General features: G+C 39.1%; 1 protein-coding gene across 7 annotated transcripts in view; it reads right to left on the bottom strand.

Annotated features, from left to right (window-relative positions):
• Positions 1 to 15478, bottom strand: part of LOC100576384 (tyrosine-protein phosphatase 10D) — a 48675-nt gene that overhangs the window by 9384 nt on the left and 23813 nt on the right. For 6 of the 7 annotated variants that reach the window (XR_003306337.1, XM_026445886.1, XM_026445889.1 and 3 more), the window contains exons 2-13: positions 11640 to 11886; positions 10708 to 10983; positions 9856 to 10062; positions 9356 to 9709; positions 8894 to 9066; positions 8290 to 8653; positions 6670 to 6942; positions 6282 to 6587; positions 5363 to 5641; positions 4244 to 4653; positions 2427 to 2804; positions 5 to 197 (exon numbers count right to left, since the gene is read on the bottom strand). Coding sequence is in view for 6 of the 7 variants with exons in the window: in XM_026445886.1 (XP_026301671.1) it covers positions 5 to 197; positions 2427 to 2804; positions 4244 to 4653; positions 5363 to 5641; positions 6282 to 6587; positions 6670 to 6942; positions 8290 to 8653; positions 8894 to 9066; positions 9356 to 9709; positions 9856 to 10062; positions 10708 to 10983; positions 11640 to 11886 (3460 nt within the window). In the remaining variant the exon portion in view is untranslated. The remainder of the gene's footprint in view (positions 1 to 4; positions 198 to 2426; positions 2805 to 4243; positions 4654 to 5362; positions 5642 to 6281; positions 6588 to 6669; positions 6943 to 8289; positions 8654 to 8893; positions 9067 to 9355; positions 9710 to 9855; positions 10063 to 10707; positions 10984 to 11639; positions 11887 to 15478) is intronic. The other variant, XM_026445891.1, reaches the window with a different exon arrangement.

Below are 15478 nucleotides of genomic sequence, written 5' to 3'. Positions count from 1 at the left end.
TCACCTGTTTGAATCGGGAAACTGTAACTCGTGTCCGTGAATTTGTCCGGGGCGGTGAACGCGCGAACTTTTACTCTGTACGTGGATCCAGATTTCAACGGGCCGTTGCAGTATCCGATCTTGTTGTCGCAATTCTCGCTGCCGATCGTGAAATCCTCCACGGACCCGTTTTTGAAAGGATAGTAAGGCTCCATCACCTGAAATTCGATTAATTAATTTGTTTAAAATTTATTAGAAGAGAATTTTTATTGCGTTTAATAATATTTGTAACGAATAACAAGTGCATTCTATTAATTCGCGAGCGATTATCGAATTATATTTTTTTTCTGCAGCTCGCGGCTACGTTGCGTCCAAAGTAAGAATAATTCCAAGAATTAATAATATCAATTATTTTTGTAATCGCGCAATATTTTTTTATTTCACGTTCGTACCATATTCTCTCAATTTGCACGCGTAACGAATCGCGTATATCGTGTTATTTTTTTTTTTCTTCTTGTTCTTCTTCTTCCTCCTCCATGTTCTAATTTATGCACATGATTCTATGATTTTCTTCTTCGTCAACGAGGAAATTTTTATCAGGGACGCGATAAATCAATCTCTTGTTATTATTATTCCTCTGGATAGAAACTGGAATCCATTTGATCATTTTCCATTCCAATAATTAATTAAAAAAACATGAGTAAGAAGAAGAAGAAGGAAAGGAGAGAAATATAAAACGAAATTTTTATCAATCATTACCTGAGTGAAGAATTTCGTGCTTTTCAAAATCAACTCCTCCAACATATTCATCCTGTCGTATACGAAATATGGAAGAAACAAAAGAAAAGAAAAATACTCTTTCCTCGAATCGCGAGCTCGGATCGACATATCCGTACGTTTCATTTTACACAGCATGGATACAACATGCTGCCCGTTTAATTTCCGCGTCCCATCATTGCGACGATGATGCGATTTCTGGCCTCTAACGTCAACGTCGACCAGAATCGACCACGTTCACCGATCGACTGTCCCACGCGGAGGAGGTTACTGCAACGCGCATGTGACAACAATCGCAACGTACAACAAACGATTGTTTATACGTGGTCGTCTTAAGACAGCCCGTTCGCCCGTCCGTGATCCGGCAACTAAACGAGTTGCAACGCGCTGCGTTTAATTTATTTTACATCTTACGATTGCAATATCATCCACCGTGACGCATCTCGCGATGAAAAAAATTTGACGTAATCGACCATTATGCGCCTTCCCAGAGACTTGCTTGCAATTCCTTGCGCGATCATTGAAACAGTGACGATACATGTACACACACATATATATATATATATATATATATTGGGTTGGCAACTAAGTAATTGCGGATTTTTTTTAGAAAATCAAAGACAATTTTTTCATGGAACTAAATAACTTTATTCTGTAATGTGTTTTGATCAATGATTTTTTGCCATCTTTCAGGCAGCATCATAATCCCACGTTTATAAAACTTGTGGTTTTTATTAGCAAAAAACTGAATCAGGTACGATTTGATATCATCATCGTTATTGAAATTTTTACCATTCGAGGAGTTTTGTAAAGATCGAAACAAAAAGTAATCGGATGGTGCAAGGTCAGGACTATATGGTGGATGTGGCAAAACATCCCAACCAAGCTCCAATAATTTTTGCCGAGTGACCAAAGATGTGTGTGGCCTTGCATGATGGAATATAACACCTTTTCGATTTGTCAATTCGGGCCGCTTTTCTTCAACTGCATTGTTTAATTTCGTTAGTTGTTCAATATAGACAACAGAATTGATCGGTTGGGTGGTAAGAGTTCAAAATAGACAATTCCTTTGTAATCCCACCAAACTGATAACAAAACCTTCTTTCGACGAATACCAGTTTTTGATGTTGTTTGAACTGGTTCACGTGGCCTGCTCCACGATCTTTTCCGCTTGATATTGTTGTAAACAATCCATTTTTCATCGCCAGTTATCAGTCGTTTTAAAAATGGATCATTTTCATTACGTTTCTTTAGCAAATCGCAGCTGTTAATGCGTTGCGTTAAATGCTTTTCTTTCAGTTCGTGAGGAACCCATGTATCGAGTTTTTCGAACATAGCCAAGTTGTTTTAAGTGGTTTTCAATGCATGTATATGATACATGAAGCTTCTCTGCAATCTCACAAGTTGTACTGTGACGATCCGAATCGATTATTGCTTTGATTAGGTCGTCATCAACTTCAACTGAAATCCGCAATTACTTAGTTGCCAACCCAATATATATATATATATATATATACGAATCGAAAAATTTGTCAAGCGTTAGAACTTTCCAATATACGAAATATACGAAAATATCACACAATAAAAATCACACAATAACAATATCCCCTACTTTTCACTTAGAAAGAGTTTATGAAATAGAAGAAGGGAAGAATTTCTGAATCTCTTACCTGATACGGTGGCCAGATACTGTAAGCCTGAACATCCCTCCAGCTGGGCATCTCCAAGCCAGACGCGTTCTTGCTGTCGTCCTCGGCGACTATGATCGTGTAGGACGTGACGGCTCCGTTCTGCTCGCTGAAGTAATTCTTCCTGAACCGTATTTGTATCGTCGTGCTGCTCCTGCACACCTCGGTCGGCACCACCTGCGTGGGCGGTTTAGGAGGAGCGAGGATGGGCATCTTCTGCTTCCACACCGCCTCGGGCCCGAACCCTATCCTCGTCTGCGCCTGGATCCTGAACATGTACGTCTTTCCAGGTATCAGAGACTTGATCACGCCGCGGTACTCGTTCGGCTTGAAATCCTGCATCTGAGTGTGGTTCGAGCCCTGGATCGAGAATAATTCAACAAATGATAATTTCACGATTAATTTAAACCTGATCACGATCCTCCAAGCCTTGCTTTTAATTGCTTAAAAACAATGCGCGCGTCGAGATACGTGCGCGTGTTTTTTCCTTTTTTTTTTTTCTTCTTCGTCCATTTCCCTTTCCCTCCTCCTCCTTCCTATTCCCTCCTTCCCCCCTCCTCCCATCTCATTTTCCAATTCGAGCTCCGTCTCAGAGCTTCCGTTTCACGCGTAATATATCGAGGATATAGGCGAGGCGAATGATGAGTCACGATTCAATGCTGCTCGCCTCATTGCAAGCGATTCGCAATGATCGATTCGTCGAAATCGAAATATCGGGGAAATCGATCGATTCGTTATTGTTGATTAACAATTATTTTCGTACGACGCTTGACTTTAACTCGAGAATACAAGTGGCAAGATCGAACTGTGTTATATCGTCGAATGGAAGAAATCGATCGATACGACGAAAAATAATGAAGAAATACTCACGTCCAAACCGTAGGTGATGGATTTATTATGATCGCCTCATTGCAAGCGATTCGCAATGATCGATTCGTCGAAATCGAAATATCGATCCATCGATTATTGTTGATTAACAATTATTTTCGTACGACGCTTGACTTTGACTTGAGAATACGCGACAAGATCGAACTGCGTTATATCGTCGAATGGAAGAACGATCGATACGACGAGAAATAATGAAGAAATACTCACGTCCAAACTGTAGGTGATGGTGTATTTATTATGATCGCCTCATTGCAAGCGATTCGCAATGATCGATTCGTCGAAATCGAAATATCGATCCATCGATTATTGTTGATTAACAATTATTTTCGTACGACGCTTGACTTTGACTCGAGAATACAAGTGGCAAGATCGAACTGCGTTATATCGTCGAATGGAAGAACTATCGATACGACGAAAAATAATGAAGAAATACTCACGTCCAAACCGTAGGTGATGGTGTATTTTATTATGATCGCCTCATTGCAAGCGATTCGCAATGATCGATTCGTCGAAATCGAAATATCGGGGAAATCGATCGATTCGTTATTGTTGATTATCAATTATTTTCGTACGACGCTTGATTTTGACTCGAGAATACAAGTGGCAAGATCGAACTGTGTTATATCGTCGAATGGAAGAACGATCGATACGACGAAAAATAATGAAGAAATACTCACGTCCAAACTGTAGATGATGGTGTATTTATTATGATCGCCTCATTGCAAGCGATTCGCAATGATCGATTCGTCGAAAAATCGAAATATCGGGGAAATCGATCGATTCGTTATTATTGATTAACAATTATTTTCGTACGACGCTTCACTTTGACTCGAGAATACAAGATCGAACTGCGTTATATCGTCGAATGGAAGAACGATCGATACGACGAGAAATAATGAAGAAATACTCACGTCCAAACCGTAGGTGATGGTGTATTTAATTATGATGCCGTTCTGCTCTTGGCTGGGTAGCGACCACTCGAAGCTGATGTCGCTCGGTTGAATATCCGTGGGATGGAACTTCTCCACCTTTCCAGGATAGGACTCGCTCGTGGTGAAACTCGCGCTCAGAGGATTCGATATTCTCAGATAAGAGGATGCGGTCCCGGAACGGACCACCAATGTGAAAGTGTAATTTCTATGCGGTTTCAAATCGGAGATAGTTATCGAGTTCACCGTGGTGATGTTCTGAATGTAATTCCCCTCCGTGTTTATGTATTGAACCTCGAAAGCGTCGTACTGTCCACGGGGTATATCCCAAGTGAGCGTGATCCTCGTGTCGTTGATGTCTATGGCTTGGATGGATGTGACCGGTTCCGGATCTGGAAGCACAAGTTCGAGAAAAATCGGTTCGAAAATATTCGTATATAGATCGTGGCGGGCCTCCCTGTTCTCCTCCTTCTCCTCGAATGGTTAATTACTTTTTCTTCTTTTTCTCTTTTTTTTACAGTTTTTATCGAGCACCATAAGCAGGCCGAACTTCAAAACCGAATGAAGTTTACCACGTTCTTAAGTGGAATTTCTCTCTTAGTAGTTTCGTACTGTCCCGGTGTACGCCTCGGGTGCGTGCATTAACGATCAAGCTTAGGGGATCGATGATAAGATCGATGGAAAGACAAGACAAGGCAACGTTTCTTTTTGTCTCTTGTCTATGAGAGAAAAGAAAAAAAAAAAAAAGAAAGAAAGAAAGAAAGAAAAGATAGGGCAAAACAAGTTTTTCACACAACTTTTTTGACAAGTAAAAACATACCTATATATACATATATATATATAAAATATATATACATAATCTCACAATATGTGTGATTTATTTCTCAAGCTTTTGCGGTAGAAATACTAGAACTAGTTTTATTTCTAAATTCTCGTAAATTTCAATATCTCGGTTTAAAATCTGAATTAGGGAATTATTATTACTCTTCTCTTTTTTTTTTTTTTTTTTTCTCTTAACTCGCTTGCTTATGAGTCGAAAGGAGAGATTAAATCCGCGAGTGGCGCATTGTCCCCTCACTGAACGGAAAGTTGAGTACTCACAAAGTCGATCCTGCCTGAGCAGCGGCCTGCTCTCCACGTTATCGCTGACGGTCCAAACGGTAACGTTGTACAGTTTACCGGGCGTGAGGCCGGTGAAGGTCACTTTCGTGTCCACGTCGTCCACCATCTTCTGTTTCGTCGTGTTCCTCGAGTCGCTGATCCGGAACCGATACAGATCGAACTTGGACGATTGAACCGGGGTCCGTGTGTATCTCAAGGTCAACGAGTCAGGCTGATCCTGATCGACCACCACAACCACTTCCGATTGGATCAGCGGCACTGAATTTCGAGAGAGAATTCCGTGTTTTTTTTTTTTTTCCCCTTTTCTTTGGCCTCGCCATTGTTTTTTTCCTCTTTTCTCTTTCTTTTCCTCCCCCTCTCCTGTCTCCACGCCTGTTTCCATTTCGTCTCCCGCTTTCCTTTCAATCTTTATTATCAACCACGTTTCTCTTTTATTCAGACCGACTTTTCTACTTTTTTCTATCGAATTACGTTCATTATATAGGCTTTTTTTTTTTTTTTTTAGTTGATTACGAAGCTAATGAATAATAGATTATTATTCAGGAAAGATTGGTGTTCACAAGATTATGGCACAAAATATGGGGGGGGGAGGGGAGGGTGTGGTCGTGTCACGCAACGCACACGCAAAATTAGTAAGAAATGAGGTAGAGGTATCGACCATAGCGGGTGTTGCGCTACCGTATCGGATATTATACAATGTGTTAGTGTTACTCGTGATGAAAGCGAGTAATGAAATCGACGAGATAACAGCCGAAACGAAATAAATCCAAAATGCAAATCCAAATCCAAAAAGAGAAACGTGTTAGTCGTGGTAAGAGAGAGAGGTGAGCGTAAAGTGTAGCCTTTCACACGCGATACACTTTAGGCTTTTTAGAATTAACATCGCAATTTCACTCACTTGTCCTCGTAGTCAGATTGGTGATCTCACTGACCAAGTTATACGAGATGGTGCATATTACGAAGGAGTATTGAACACCGGGCATAAGATCGCCGACCAACACCCTTTGCACCGAGCTCTCCTCGTAGATGCCAGCCCCGCCCACGTCGTTGCTCTCCGTCACGTTCTTCGTGCGCACGTCCTCGGGATTGTCCACCGGCCACCATCTTATCACGTACGTTTCGATCCTGCCCTCGGGCCTCGGCCATTCCAGGGTCACGTTCGTCGAGTCCACGATTGGGGTGATGTTGAGTACCGGGTTGGATCCTGAAGAAGGAAGAAAGAAAGAAAAAAAAAAGATTTGGGATAGGAGAATAAAAGGATAAAAGGATAATTTCTCGTCACTTACGAACTGTGTGATTCACTTGAAGCGGATACAGACTTTCCACCCCGTAACTGACGGTGTTCACTTGGATCGTGTACTTCTCCCCGGGCGTCATATCCGCCACCTCGGCCTCCGTCTCGCGAACGCTGGGCAACTTCACCCATCTTGGGTCGTCCTCTGTCCGATATCGTATCGAGAACTCGGAATACAAGGAATCCGTGGGCGCCTCCCAACGGACCACCACAGTGTTCCCCGTAGTCACTTTCTCGATCACTAAATTCTTTGGCGGATGGGGCACTGTTTCCATTCGGACAGACGTTATAAAACGTATGTAGAAAAACGTGTCAACTCGTTCACTGGTGGAAAGGAGTCTACGATAGGATCGCCTATTCTCTCGTTTCGAACAATCCTGACAAGAGTTACGATTCGAATATTGAAAATTATAAAAATTATATTCGTTTATCGAGCTGCGTCATAACTTATAGCTTATTGTTGTCTTAACTAGTCGAATACAAATTTTATAAATTATCGTTCATAAATCGTATGTATTATAAGAAATAAACAAATATTAGAATTCTATGTCTGAAAAGAAACCTCAAAAAGAATCCTTACATAATAATGGAAAAGCTGTAATTCGAATATTGAAAATCGTAAAAATTATTTTCGTTTATCGAGTTAAAGATAATCTATAGTTAGCTACTCGAATACAAATTTTATAAATTATTGTTCACAAATCATACGTATTATAAGAAATAAACAAATTTTAGAACACTCTGAATTCTATGCCTGATGTATAAATATAAGTATCTATTGTTTACTGTTGAAAAGAAGTGCAAGAAAGGTTCTTTGTTAGAATCTCCACTTTAAATACTTTCTTGACGTTACTTAATAATGGAAGAGTTAATAATTCGAATATTGAAAATTGTAAAAATTATTTTCGTTTATCAAGTTACATTAAAGATAATCTATGGTCAGCTACTCGAATACAAATTTTATAAATTATTGTTCACAAATCATACGTATTATAAGAAATAAACAAATTTTAGAACACTCTGAATTCTATACCTGATGTATAGATATAAGTATCTATTGTTTACTGTTGAAAAGAAGTGCAAGAAAGATCCTTTGTTAGAATCTCCACTTTAAATACTTTCTTGACGTTACATGATAATGGAAGAGTTAATAATTCGAATATTGAAAATTGTAAAAATTATTTTCATTTATCAATTTACGTTAAGGATAATCTATAATAGTATCTTAGCTACTCGAATACAAAATTTATAAATTGTTCATAAATGCTTAATACATAGATATAAATATTTATTGTTGAAAAGAAGCGCAAGAAGAATCCTTTTCTATTACACAATAATAGAAAAATTTTCATTTATCAAGTCAGGATAATCTAATTACTATCCCACTCGAATACTATTATATAAATTAAAAAACTTAGGAGAGACAATATATTCTGAATTCTATTCCTATATCAACGCATCGAGAATTTCATTACACATTTCATTCGTTTTGGTATGCATACGAAGAGGAAAGAAAAATAGGCGGATTCCATCGAAATCGTAGGCTCGTTTCCATCCTCTTCCATTATATTTCATCATCCATTTCATTATCGATCTAAAGAGATTCACTCACGAACAGCTTGAAAATAATCGTGAGGTTCGCTCCTGAGCCCGTGGCTAATGGCGAAAACTTTGACCTCGTAAGCTGCCCCGGGGTAGAGGTCCTCGAGAACTATGTGAGATTCCGTGGTCAAGGTGGTCGCGCTCTCCCCCGTGTCGTTCCTGTTATGCGTCACCTCGAATTTCTCCTGCCTCGAGTTAACGTCGCTCTTCCACGAGATGTTCAACCCCATCTCGGTCGGCTTCAGATCCTCGATTATCGGGCTCGAGGGCCGTGTCACTTGGTAGAGCACGGTCTCGTTCGATTCCACCTTGTTGCTGATCGCCTGGACGATTATCGAGTAATTCCTGCCTGGCAGTAAAGCTTCCAACGTGACCTGGAAACATTATATATTCTTAATCGAGATGAACATATGAATTGTAATACAAAATCGAATAAATTTTTTCAACTCAAGTTTGTCAAATCTTGAAATCTTACGTTATTCGTATACTTATAAAAATTTAAAAAGAAATTTAAACAAAAAAGTAATAATTATCCTTCTTTCGATCCTCCTCGTGACAAGTCCTCTAATTTCGATCGATTTGCATTTGTTAAAATAAAAGAGACGCTCCCAGACCTTGGTCTTATCAGTTGTCAACATGTTGCTATCACCGCCGATCGTAGTTTCCACCTCGTGATACTGAAGCTTGTAACTGTCCTGGGTACTCGAGTTCTCCGGGTGCCAGGAAACCTCCACCATCCCGGTTTTCTCGTCGATCACCGCGCTAAGATCGCGCACCGGCAACGGTTCTGAAATTGGAAAAGTAGAAAAGTAAAAATTTTACTAATTAAATGTTAATGTCAATAAATTCATCATCGAATGAAAAAAATCGTATCAGCAATTTTATTCCAATCGATTATAACGAAACGATTGTACATAACAATATATTTTAATTATAAATTATTCTAAAATTCATGTTGGATAAAAGTATAGTGTTTAAATAAAATATATATATATACGGATCAATCAAACTATATTTAAGAGTATTTAAGGGAGTAAATAAGGGAGGGTAACGATATTCAAGGAAGATCAACTCACTCAAAGTAACGTCCCCGTTGGCCGGCCAACTGGTAACCTTGCCCGAGACGGTCTTCACCACGACCTGATAAGTTTTCCCCGGCTCCAAATCCTTGAACTCCCATTTGCTCTCGTCGTCCCTGTTCCTCGTGACCGGGGCGAGCCTTTTGTTGCCCCCCAACGATATCTGATACTTGTCGAATTCGGACATCCCCTCTGGCGGATTCCAGAAGACCCGGAACGAGGTGGACGTAATCGAAGGCTTGTCGAAGGTAACGTTGAGGGGTCGCAACGGCACCGTTCGATACTGGGCCGTGGTCGGGGTCGAAGTCTCGTCCTCCGACACCGTTTGAACCGAAATATTGTAAGCTCTGCCTGCGGTGAAAATAAATATAAATTAGAAATTAGAAATTAAGAAAGGAGAGGAGAGGATTGAATCGTTTCGAAATTTTTGAAAATTTCGTACGAAACATTATTACGTATAATGGTAATAAAATGATTATTCTCGAAGAATAACTTACCAGGAACGAGCCCCTTGAAGGCTGCCTGTGCAGGCCCGGGGGGCTCTCCTTCCTTCTCCACGTAAAGAACAGATTCTATGGCATCTGCGGGATCTATACTAACTTTGTAATGGGTGTAAATCCCGGCAGGATAGGGAGGCTGCCACAGGACCAGCAAGGTCGTCTCGTTTCTGAACCATACGATGAACTTGCCCGGCGTGTTCGGCTCTAAAACAAGATGAAAAAAAAGTAATCCATCTATCATAGAAATTTACATTTTGATCAAATTCGAGAGTTATCCGATTACAAACGAATTTAATGATTCATATTCCAATTTATAAATTTCCAACTTTGATACTCTTCGTAATAAAAATTCAATGACAAATAAGAATCAAGAAATTCAATATCAAAATTACATTTTGATCAAACTCGAGAGTTATCCGATTACAAACGAATTTAATGATTCATATTCCAATTTATAAATTTCCAACTTTGATACTCTTTATAACAAAAATTCAATGACAAATATCAAGAAATTCAATATCAAAATTACATTTTGATCAAACTCGAAAGTTATCCGATTACAAACGAATTTAATGATTCATATTCCAATTTATAAATTTCCAACTTTGATACTCTTTATAACAAAAATTCAATGACAAATATCAAGAAATTCAATATCAAAATTACATTTTGATCAAACTCGAGAGTTATCCGATTACAAACGAATTTAATGATTCATATTCCAATTTATAAATTTCCAACTTTGATATTCTTTATAATAAAAATTCAATGACAAATAAGAATCAAGAAATTCTTTGATATTCTTTCGATACATTACTTTCCAAATTTCAACAAGGATATAATACTCACTAGTGGTAAAATTCCTGCTGGTGTACGCGACGCTCTCCTTGGTGTCCAGCACGGTGAACAGTTGGAGGGAGTACGTTGCACCTGGTATCAGGTCGCGGAGCACGTAGGGAACCGCGTCCGCCGGTATCACGCTCGTCTTGGGGTTCCCCGTGTCGCTGAAACTCTGCACCCTTAACCGGAACCCGGAATAATTGCCCTGGGCGGGCGGCGCCCAGTACACTATCGCCGTCTTCCCGTTTCTCACCGAGACGGTGAGGTTCGAGGGGGGATCCGGGGCTGAAAAACGTGTCAACTCGTCAATTCTTCGCCCAGCTTCGCTCCAAGCAATTCCAGGTGGAAGGAATAAGAACGAACCTCGTTAAAAGTTTTAAAGTTCGCCTTTATTATTATTATTACTATTATTATTGTTATGTCGAGAGGATAGAATATTGTTTTTATTTTATTTATTTATAATGGTGGCTCGATTCGAGAATTTTGGGAAATTTATTGAGTAAAGAGAATATATATTTTTGAGAATAATCGTTGAAGAGAGAAAAAAGAGAGGGGGAGGGAGAAAGAAAAAGCAGCGTACTCGAGTACAATCTCTCCTTTCCTACGAAGCGATAATATTGTGATTGGAAGGCAAACAAAGTTCGTGAAAAGCATTCTTCGAGCTGTTAATAGTCGCCTGTTAATAACAAGACAAATGAATGCACAACATGTTTTCCAATCAAAGCTTTCAACAAAATTGATATTCGCTCGAAACATCGGAACAGGCGATCATCAGACGATTAGCTTCTTTTTCAAATTGTTATGCATTGTCGGGGCAAGAAACGATTCAAACATCTGCAAGTTTTCATCGACAAATGACAACTCGAACGTACTCTTTTTTTTTCCTTCTCTCTTTTCAAATTATTCTTTCAAAAAAAAAGAGCAAACAATTATATTCGTACCCGTAGTTATGGACGCGGTCCATGTCAGCCAATCGTGGAGGCTGCTGTTGCTATAGTACAACCAAAATTCGTACTTGGTGCCCGGCAGGCCGTCCTTGAACTTTATCACGTCGCCTATGTCGATGGCGGCTATGGTGGTGTTGGGTGGTGGATAACCGACAGCAGGGCTGTAGTCCAAACGGTACCAAGAACCTCCCTGGCTCAAGTTTCCTGGTATCTCGATCGCGAGGTCTGCCGAATACGTGACCTGAAAACGTGACGTGATAATTTTCAATATACGATATACTTCTCATTATAATTTCGACCGATCAAACAGATTGGTAGAAATAGGCAAGGACGAGCAACGTACGTGTAATTTTGCGCGTCAAGCGTGTTTATCACGTACGTGAGAGCGAGCTATCAACCGTGATTAAAGTTGCGCGAAGGTGGGTCAAATGACACAGGAACGTGCGGTTCACAAGTAAATTATTTGATTGACGTCAGCGCGACGAGGCTCGAAGCCTCGATTCTTCATCGCGTTCCAATATTTCGAATGTTTCGCGTGCCATTAAGATCAAGATTACTTTAAATTCATCGTCGCCGCGGTTGATGATAAAAATTTTATCGTAATCTTGATTTAAAAAAAAAAAATGCGAATATATGAGATATATCGTACACGGTGATTGAGATAATCGGGCGCCAATGATAAAAATCGAAAATACGAAGGAAAGAAAATCTTTTATACGGTTGTGTATATGGTGTGTAGCGGTACAGGGAATTCTATACCAGGGACGTAACGGTAATCGAAGACATATTTCCCATGATAAACAATTTCAGATTTCACGCGCGTCTTTCGTGACAATAATACGATTTATAACGGGTGGAATAAGGGGGAGGGAAAAAGAAGAAGAAAAAAAAAGGGAATCGCGGGGAAGACAGTTAGCCAAGACCGATTTTATACATTCCCGTTACGAGCTACTGGCAAATATCCAAATAGAAAGTGTGCAAAACGCTCTAGCGTGAAAAGGTGGAAGACCTTTTCGGTGTAATTCATCGATCCGTAGCGGAGGAGTTTTTAAGGATAACCTTGATCTTCTCTCTCGTCGCTATTTCCAGCCGAATTCCCGAACTGTGAAATTCGTCGGTCGGCGAAAGAGAGATTATTCTATTCCGATATTCTGATTCGAGTCGAAGAATAATTTTTCTTCGAACGATCTCGAATTAATCCGTATCTCGATCAAGATCACGAACGTAGATTCATCCTTCCATTGTTTCGATCAACGTTAGAAAATCAACGTTCTAAAATCAATTTTCTAAAAAAAAAAAAAAGAAGAAGAAGAAAAATAAAATATAAAATCATCCTTTCACGAGTATTCCTCGGTATCTTTTCATCGCTGAATATTCATCACTCAGTCAGGCAGGCCTCATTACTTTAAAGACTAACGAGCGTTTTTTTTCTCTCTGTTTAATCGTTACGATGCTTCCCTGCCCGTACGATCGAACAATAAAATTGAATTCGAGGAATGCGATTCTCTTATCTAATTTAAAAATCGTCTCACGAGAGAGATGCGTTATGGACGGCGATATTTATAGCCATGAATCCTGATGGAGTGGCGTTGCCGGTACGTATGTACACGGTATGCCGGAAGCGACGAGACAGACGTGGGAAAGAGGCGCACCGCAAATCTATAATGCCGTTACTCACCCGTAACGCAACAGTCTGTACCGGACAGCGAATGTATATTAAAAACCATATCAATTTCGCCCGCCATCTACTCCGCGAAGAAAAATGTATTTTCCATCATCCTCGTTTCGATCCTACTTTAACCCTAGAACTGTATTGCACGTATGCAAAAAGATATTGATTTTAATCTTTAAACCAATTCTTTAATAGTATTTTATATATATGTATGTGAGAACAAGAATACTTTTCTATCACTTAACCCTGAAATTTATACGTGCATTGATATTATTTTTAATCTTTCAACCAATTATTCAAAAATGTTTGATAATGCTATATATATTTCAAAAAGATTCTAAAATTATACGTGCATTAATATTAATTTTAATCTTTGAATTGTTCAAAAATGTTCGATAATGCTATATATATATTTGAAAAAGAATGAGGATACTTTATGTCCTATCACTTAAAATTATACGTGTATTGATATTAATTTTAATCTTTGAATTGTTCGATAATGTTATATATATATTTGAAAAAGAACAAGAATACTTTTCGTCCTATCACTTAAATTATATGTGCATTGATATTAATTTTAATCTTTCAATTATTCAAAAATGTTTGATAATGTTATATATATATTTGAAAAAGAACGAGAATACTTTACGTTCTATCACTTAAAATTATACGTGCATTGATATTAATTTTAATCTTTGAATTGTTCGATAATGTTTTATATATATATTTGAAAAAGAACGAGAATACTTTACGTTCTATCACTTAAAATTATACGTGCATTGATATTAATTTTAATCTTTCAATTGTTCGATAATGTTATATATATATTTGAAAAAGAACGAGGATACTTTACGTCTTATCACTTCACTTTAAAATTATACGTGCATTGATATTAATTTTAATCTTTCAACCAATTGTTTAAAAATGTTCGATAATGCTATATATATTTCAAGAAGACCCTAAAATCATACGTGCATTGATATTAATTTTAATCTTTCAACCAATTGTTCAAAAATGTTCAATAAATGTTATATATTTGAAAAAGAACGAGAAACTTTAAAATTATACGTGCATTGATATTAATTTTAATCTTTCAATTGTTCAAAAATGTTCGATAATGCTATATATATATTTGAAAAAGAACGAGGATACTTTTCGTCCTATCACTTCACCCTAAAATCATATGTGCATTGATATTAATTTTAATTTTTCAACCAATTGTTCAAAAATGTTCGATAATGCTATATATATATTTAAAAAACAAACTTTAAAATTATACGTGCACTGATATTAATTTTAATCTTTGAACCAATTATTCGATAATGTTATATATATATTTGAAAAAGAAAAAGATACTTTTCGTTTTATCGTTTAACCCTGAAATTTATTAAATCAATCGTCCAGTTGTTAAATACACGACTAGATACAATTAACATACCCTCCAAACGAAAAAGAAATGCTTCTCTTCCTAGTCCAATACCACCTACCCCTCTCGCATCGTTTCAATCTCGACACACGTAAAATCCCAAATAACAAGCCACTCGATCACCCTATGCTGGATGCGCATCGATACCACCCTCCTACAACTGTCTATCGAATCACACCACCCCCCTGAATCGCGTCCCCACGAATCGAGGATGGCATCAACGATATTCTCAAAAACCTGCTTCGTAATACCAATTTCTTGCCTCGTTGCCTCCCTTCTTCTCCTCTCCTTCTCCTTCCCTTCCCCTCCCCTCCCCTTTTTCACCCACGCGCCACCCACCCAAGGAAGAAAGATTCCGTGCGACTCCAAGTTTCCCTCATTCTCGAAAGATTGCGTCTGCGGCCGCGTCGAAACGGCTCTTCCTACATCCGCCCGCGACGACGCTGCTGCTGAGGTGCAGCATATCGATCCCTCGTCCACCATCGCCATCCCCGCTCCCTTCTCCTCTTCGCCTCGTCCTCTTTCCATCCCGTCGTCGACGTCGACGTCGTCGTAATCGTGGTCGTGATCGACGACGTCGGCAACACTCCTAATTGTACCAAGAACGGCGTGGAATAGCTGTGCAAACCCTTTGCTGGGTCATGCCCCGCGTAGACGAGGGGAGGGTGTACGCGTAGGGGAGGGGGGTTGAGCGGAGAATTTCATTGGAACGCGGCCGAGGGGGAGGGGGTGGAG

Source organism: Apis mellifera, linkage group LG16, assembly GCF_003254395.2.
Source record: "Apis mellifera strain DH4 linkage group LG16, Amel_HAv3.1, whole genome shotgun sequence".
NCBI lineage: Eukaryota > Metazoa > Arthropoda > Insecta > Hymenoptera > Apidae > Apis > Apis mellifera.
Note: the sequence above shows the minus strand (reverse complement) of the source record. Positions and strands in the feature narration are given on the sequence as shown.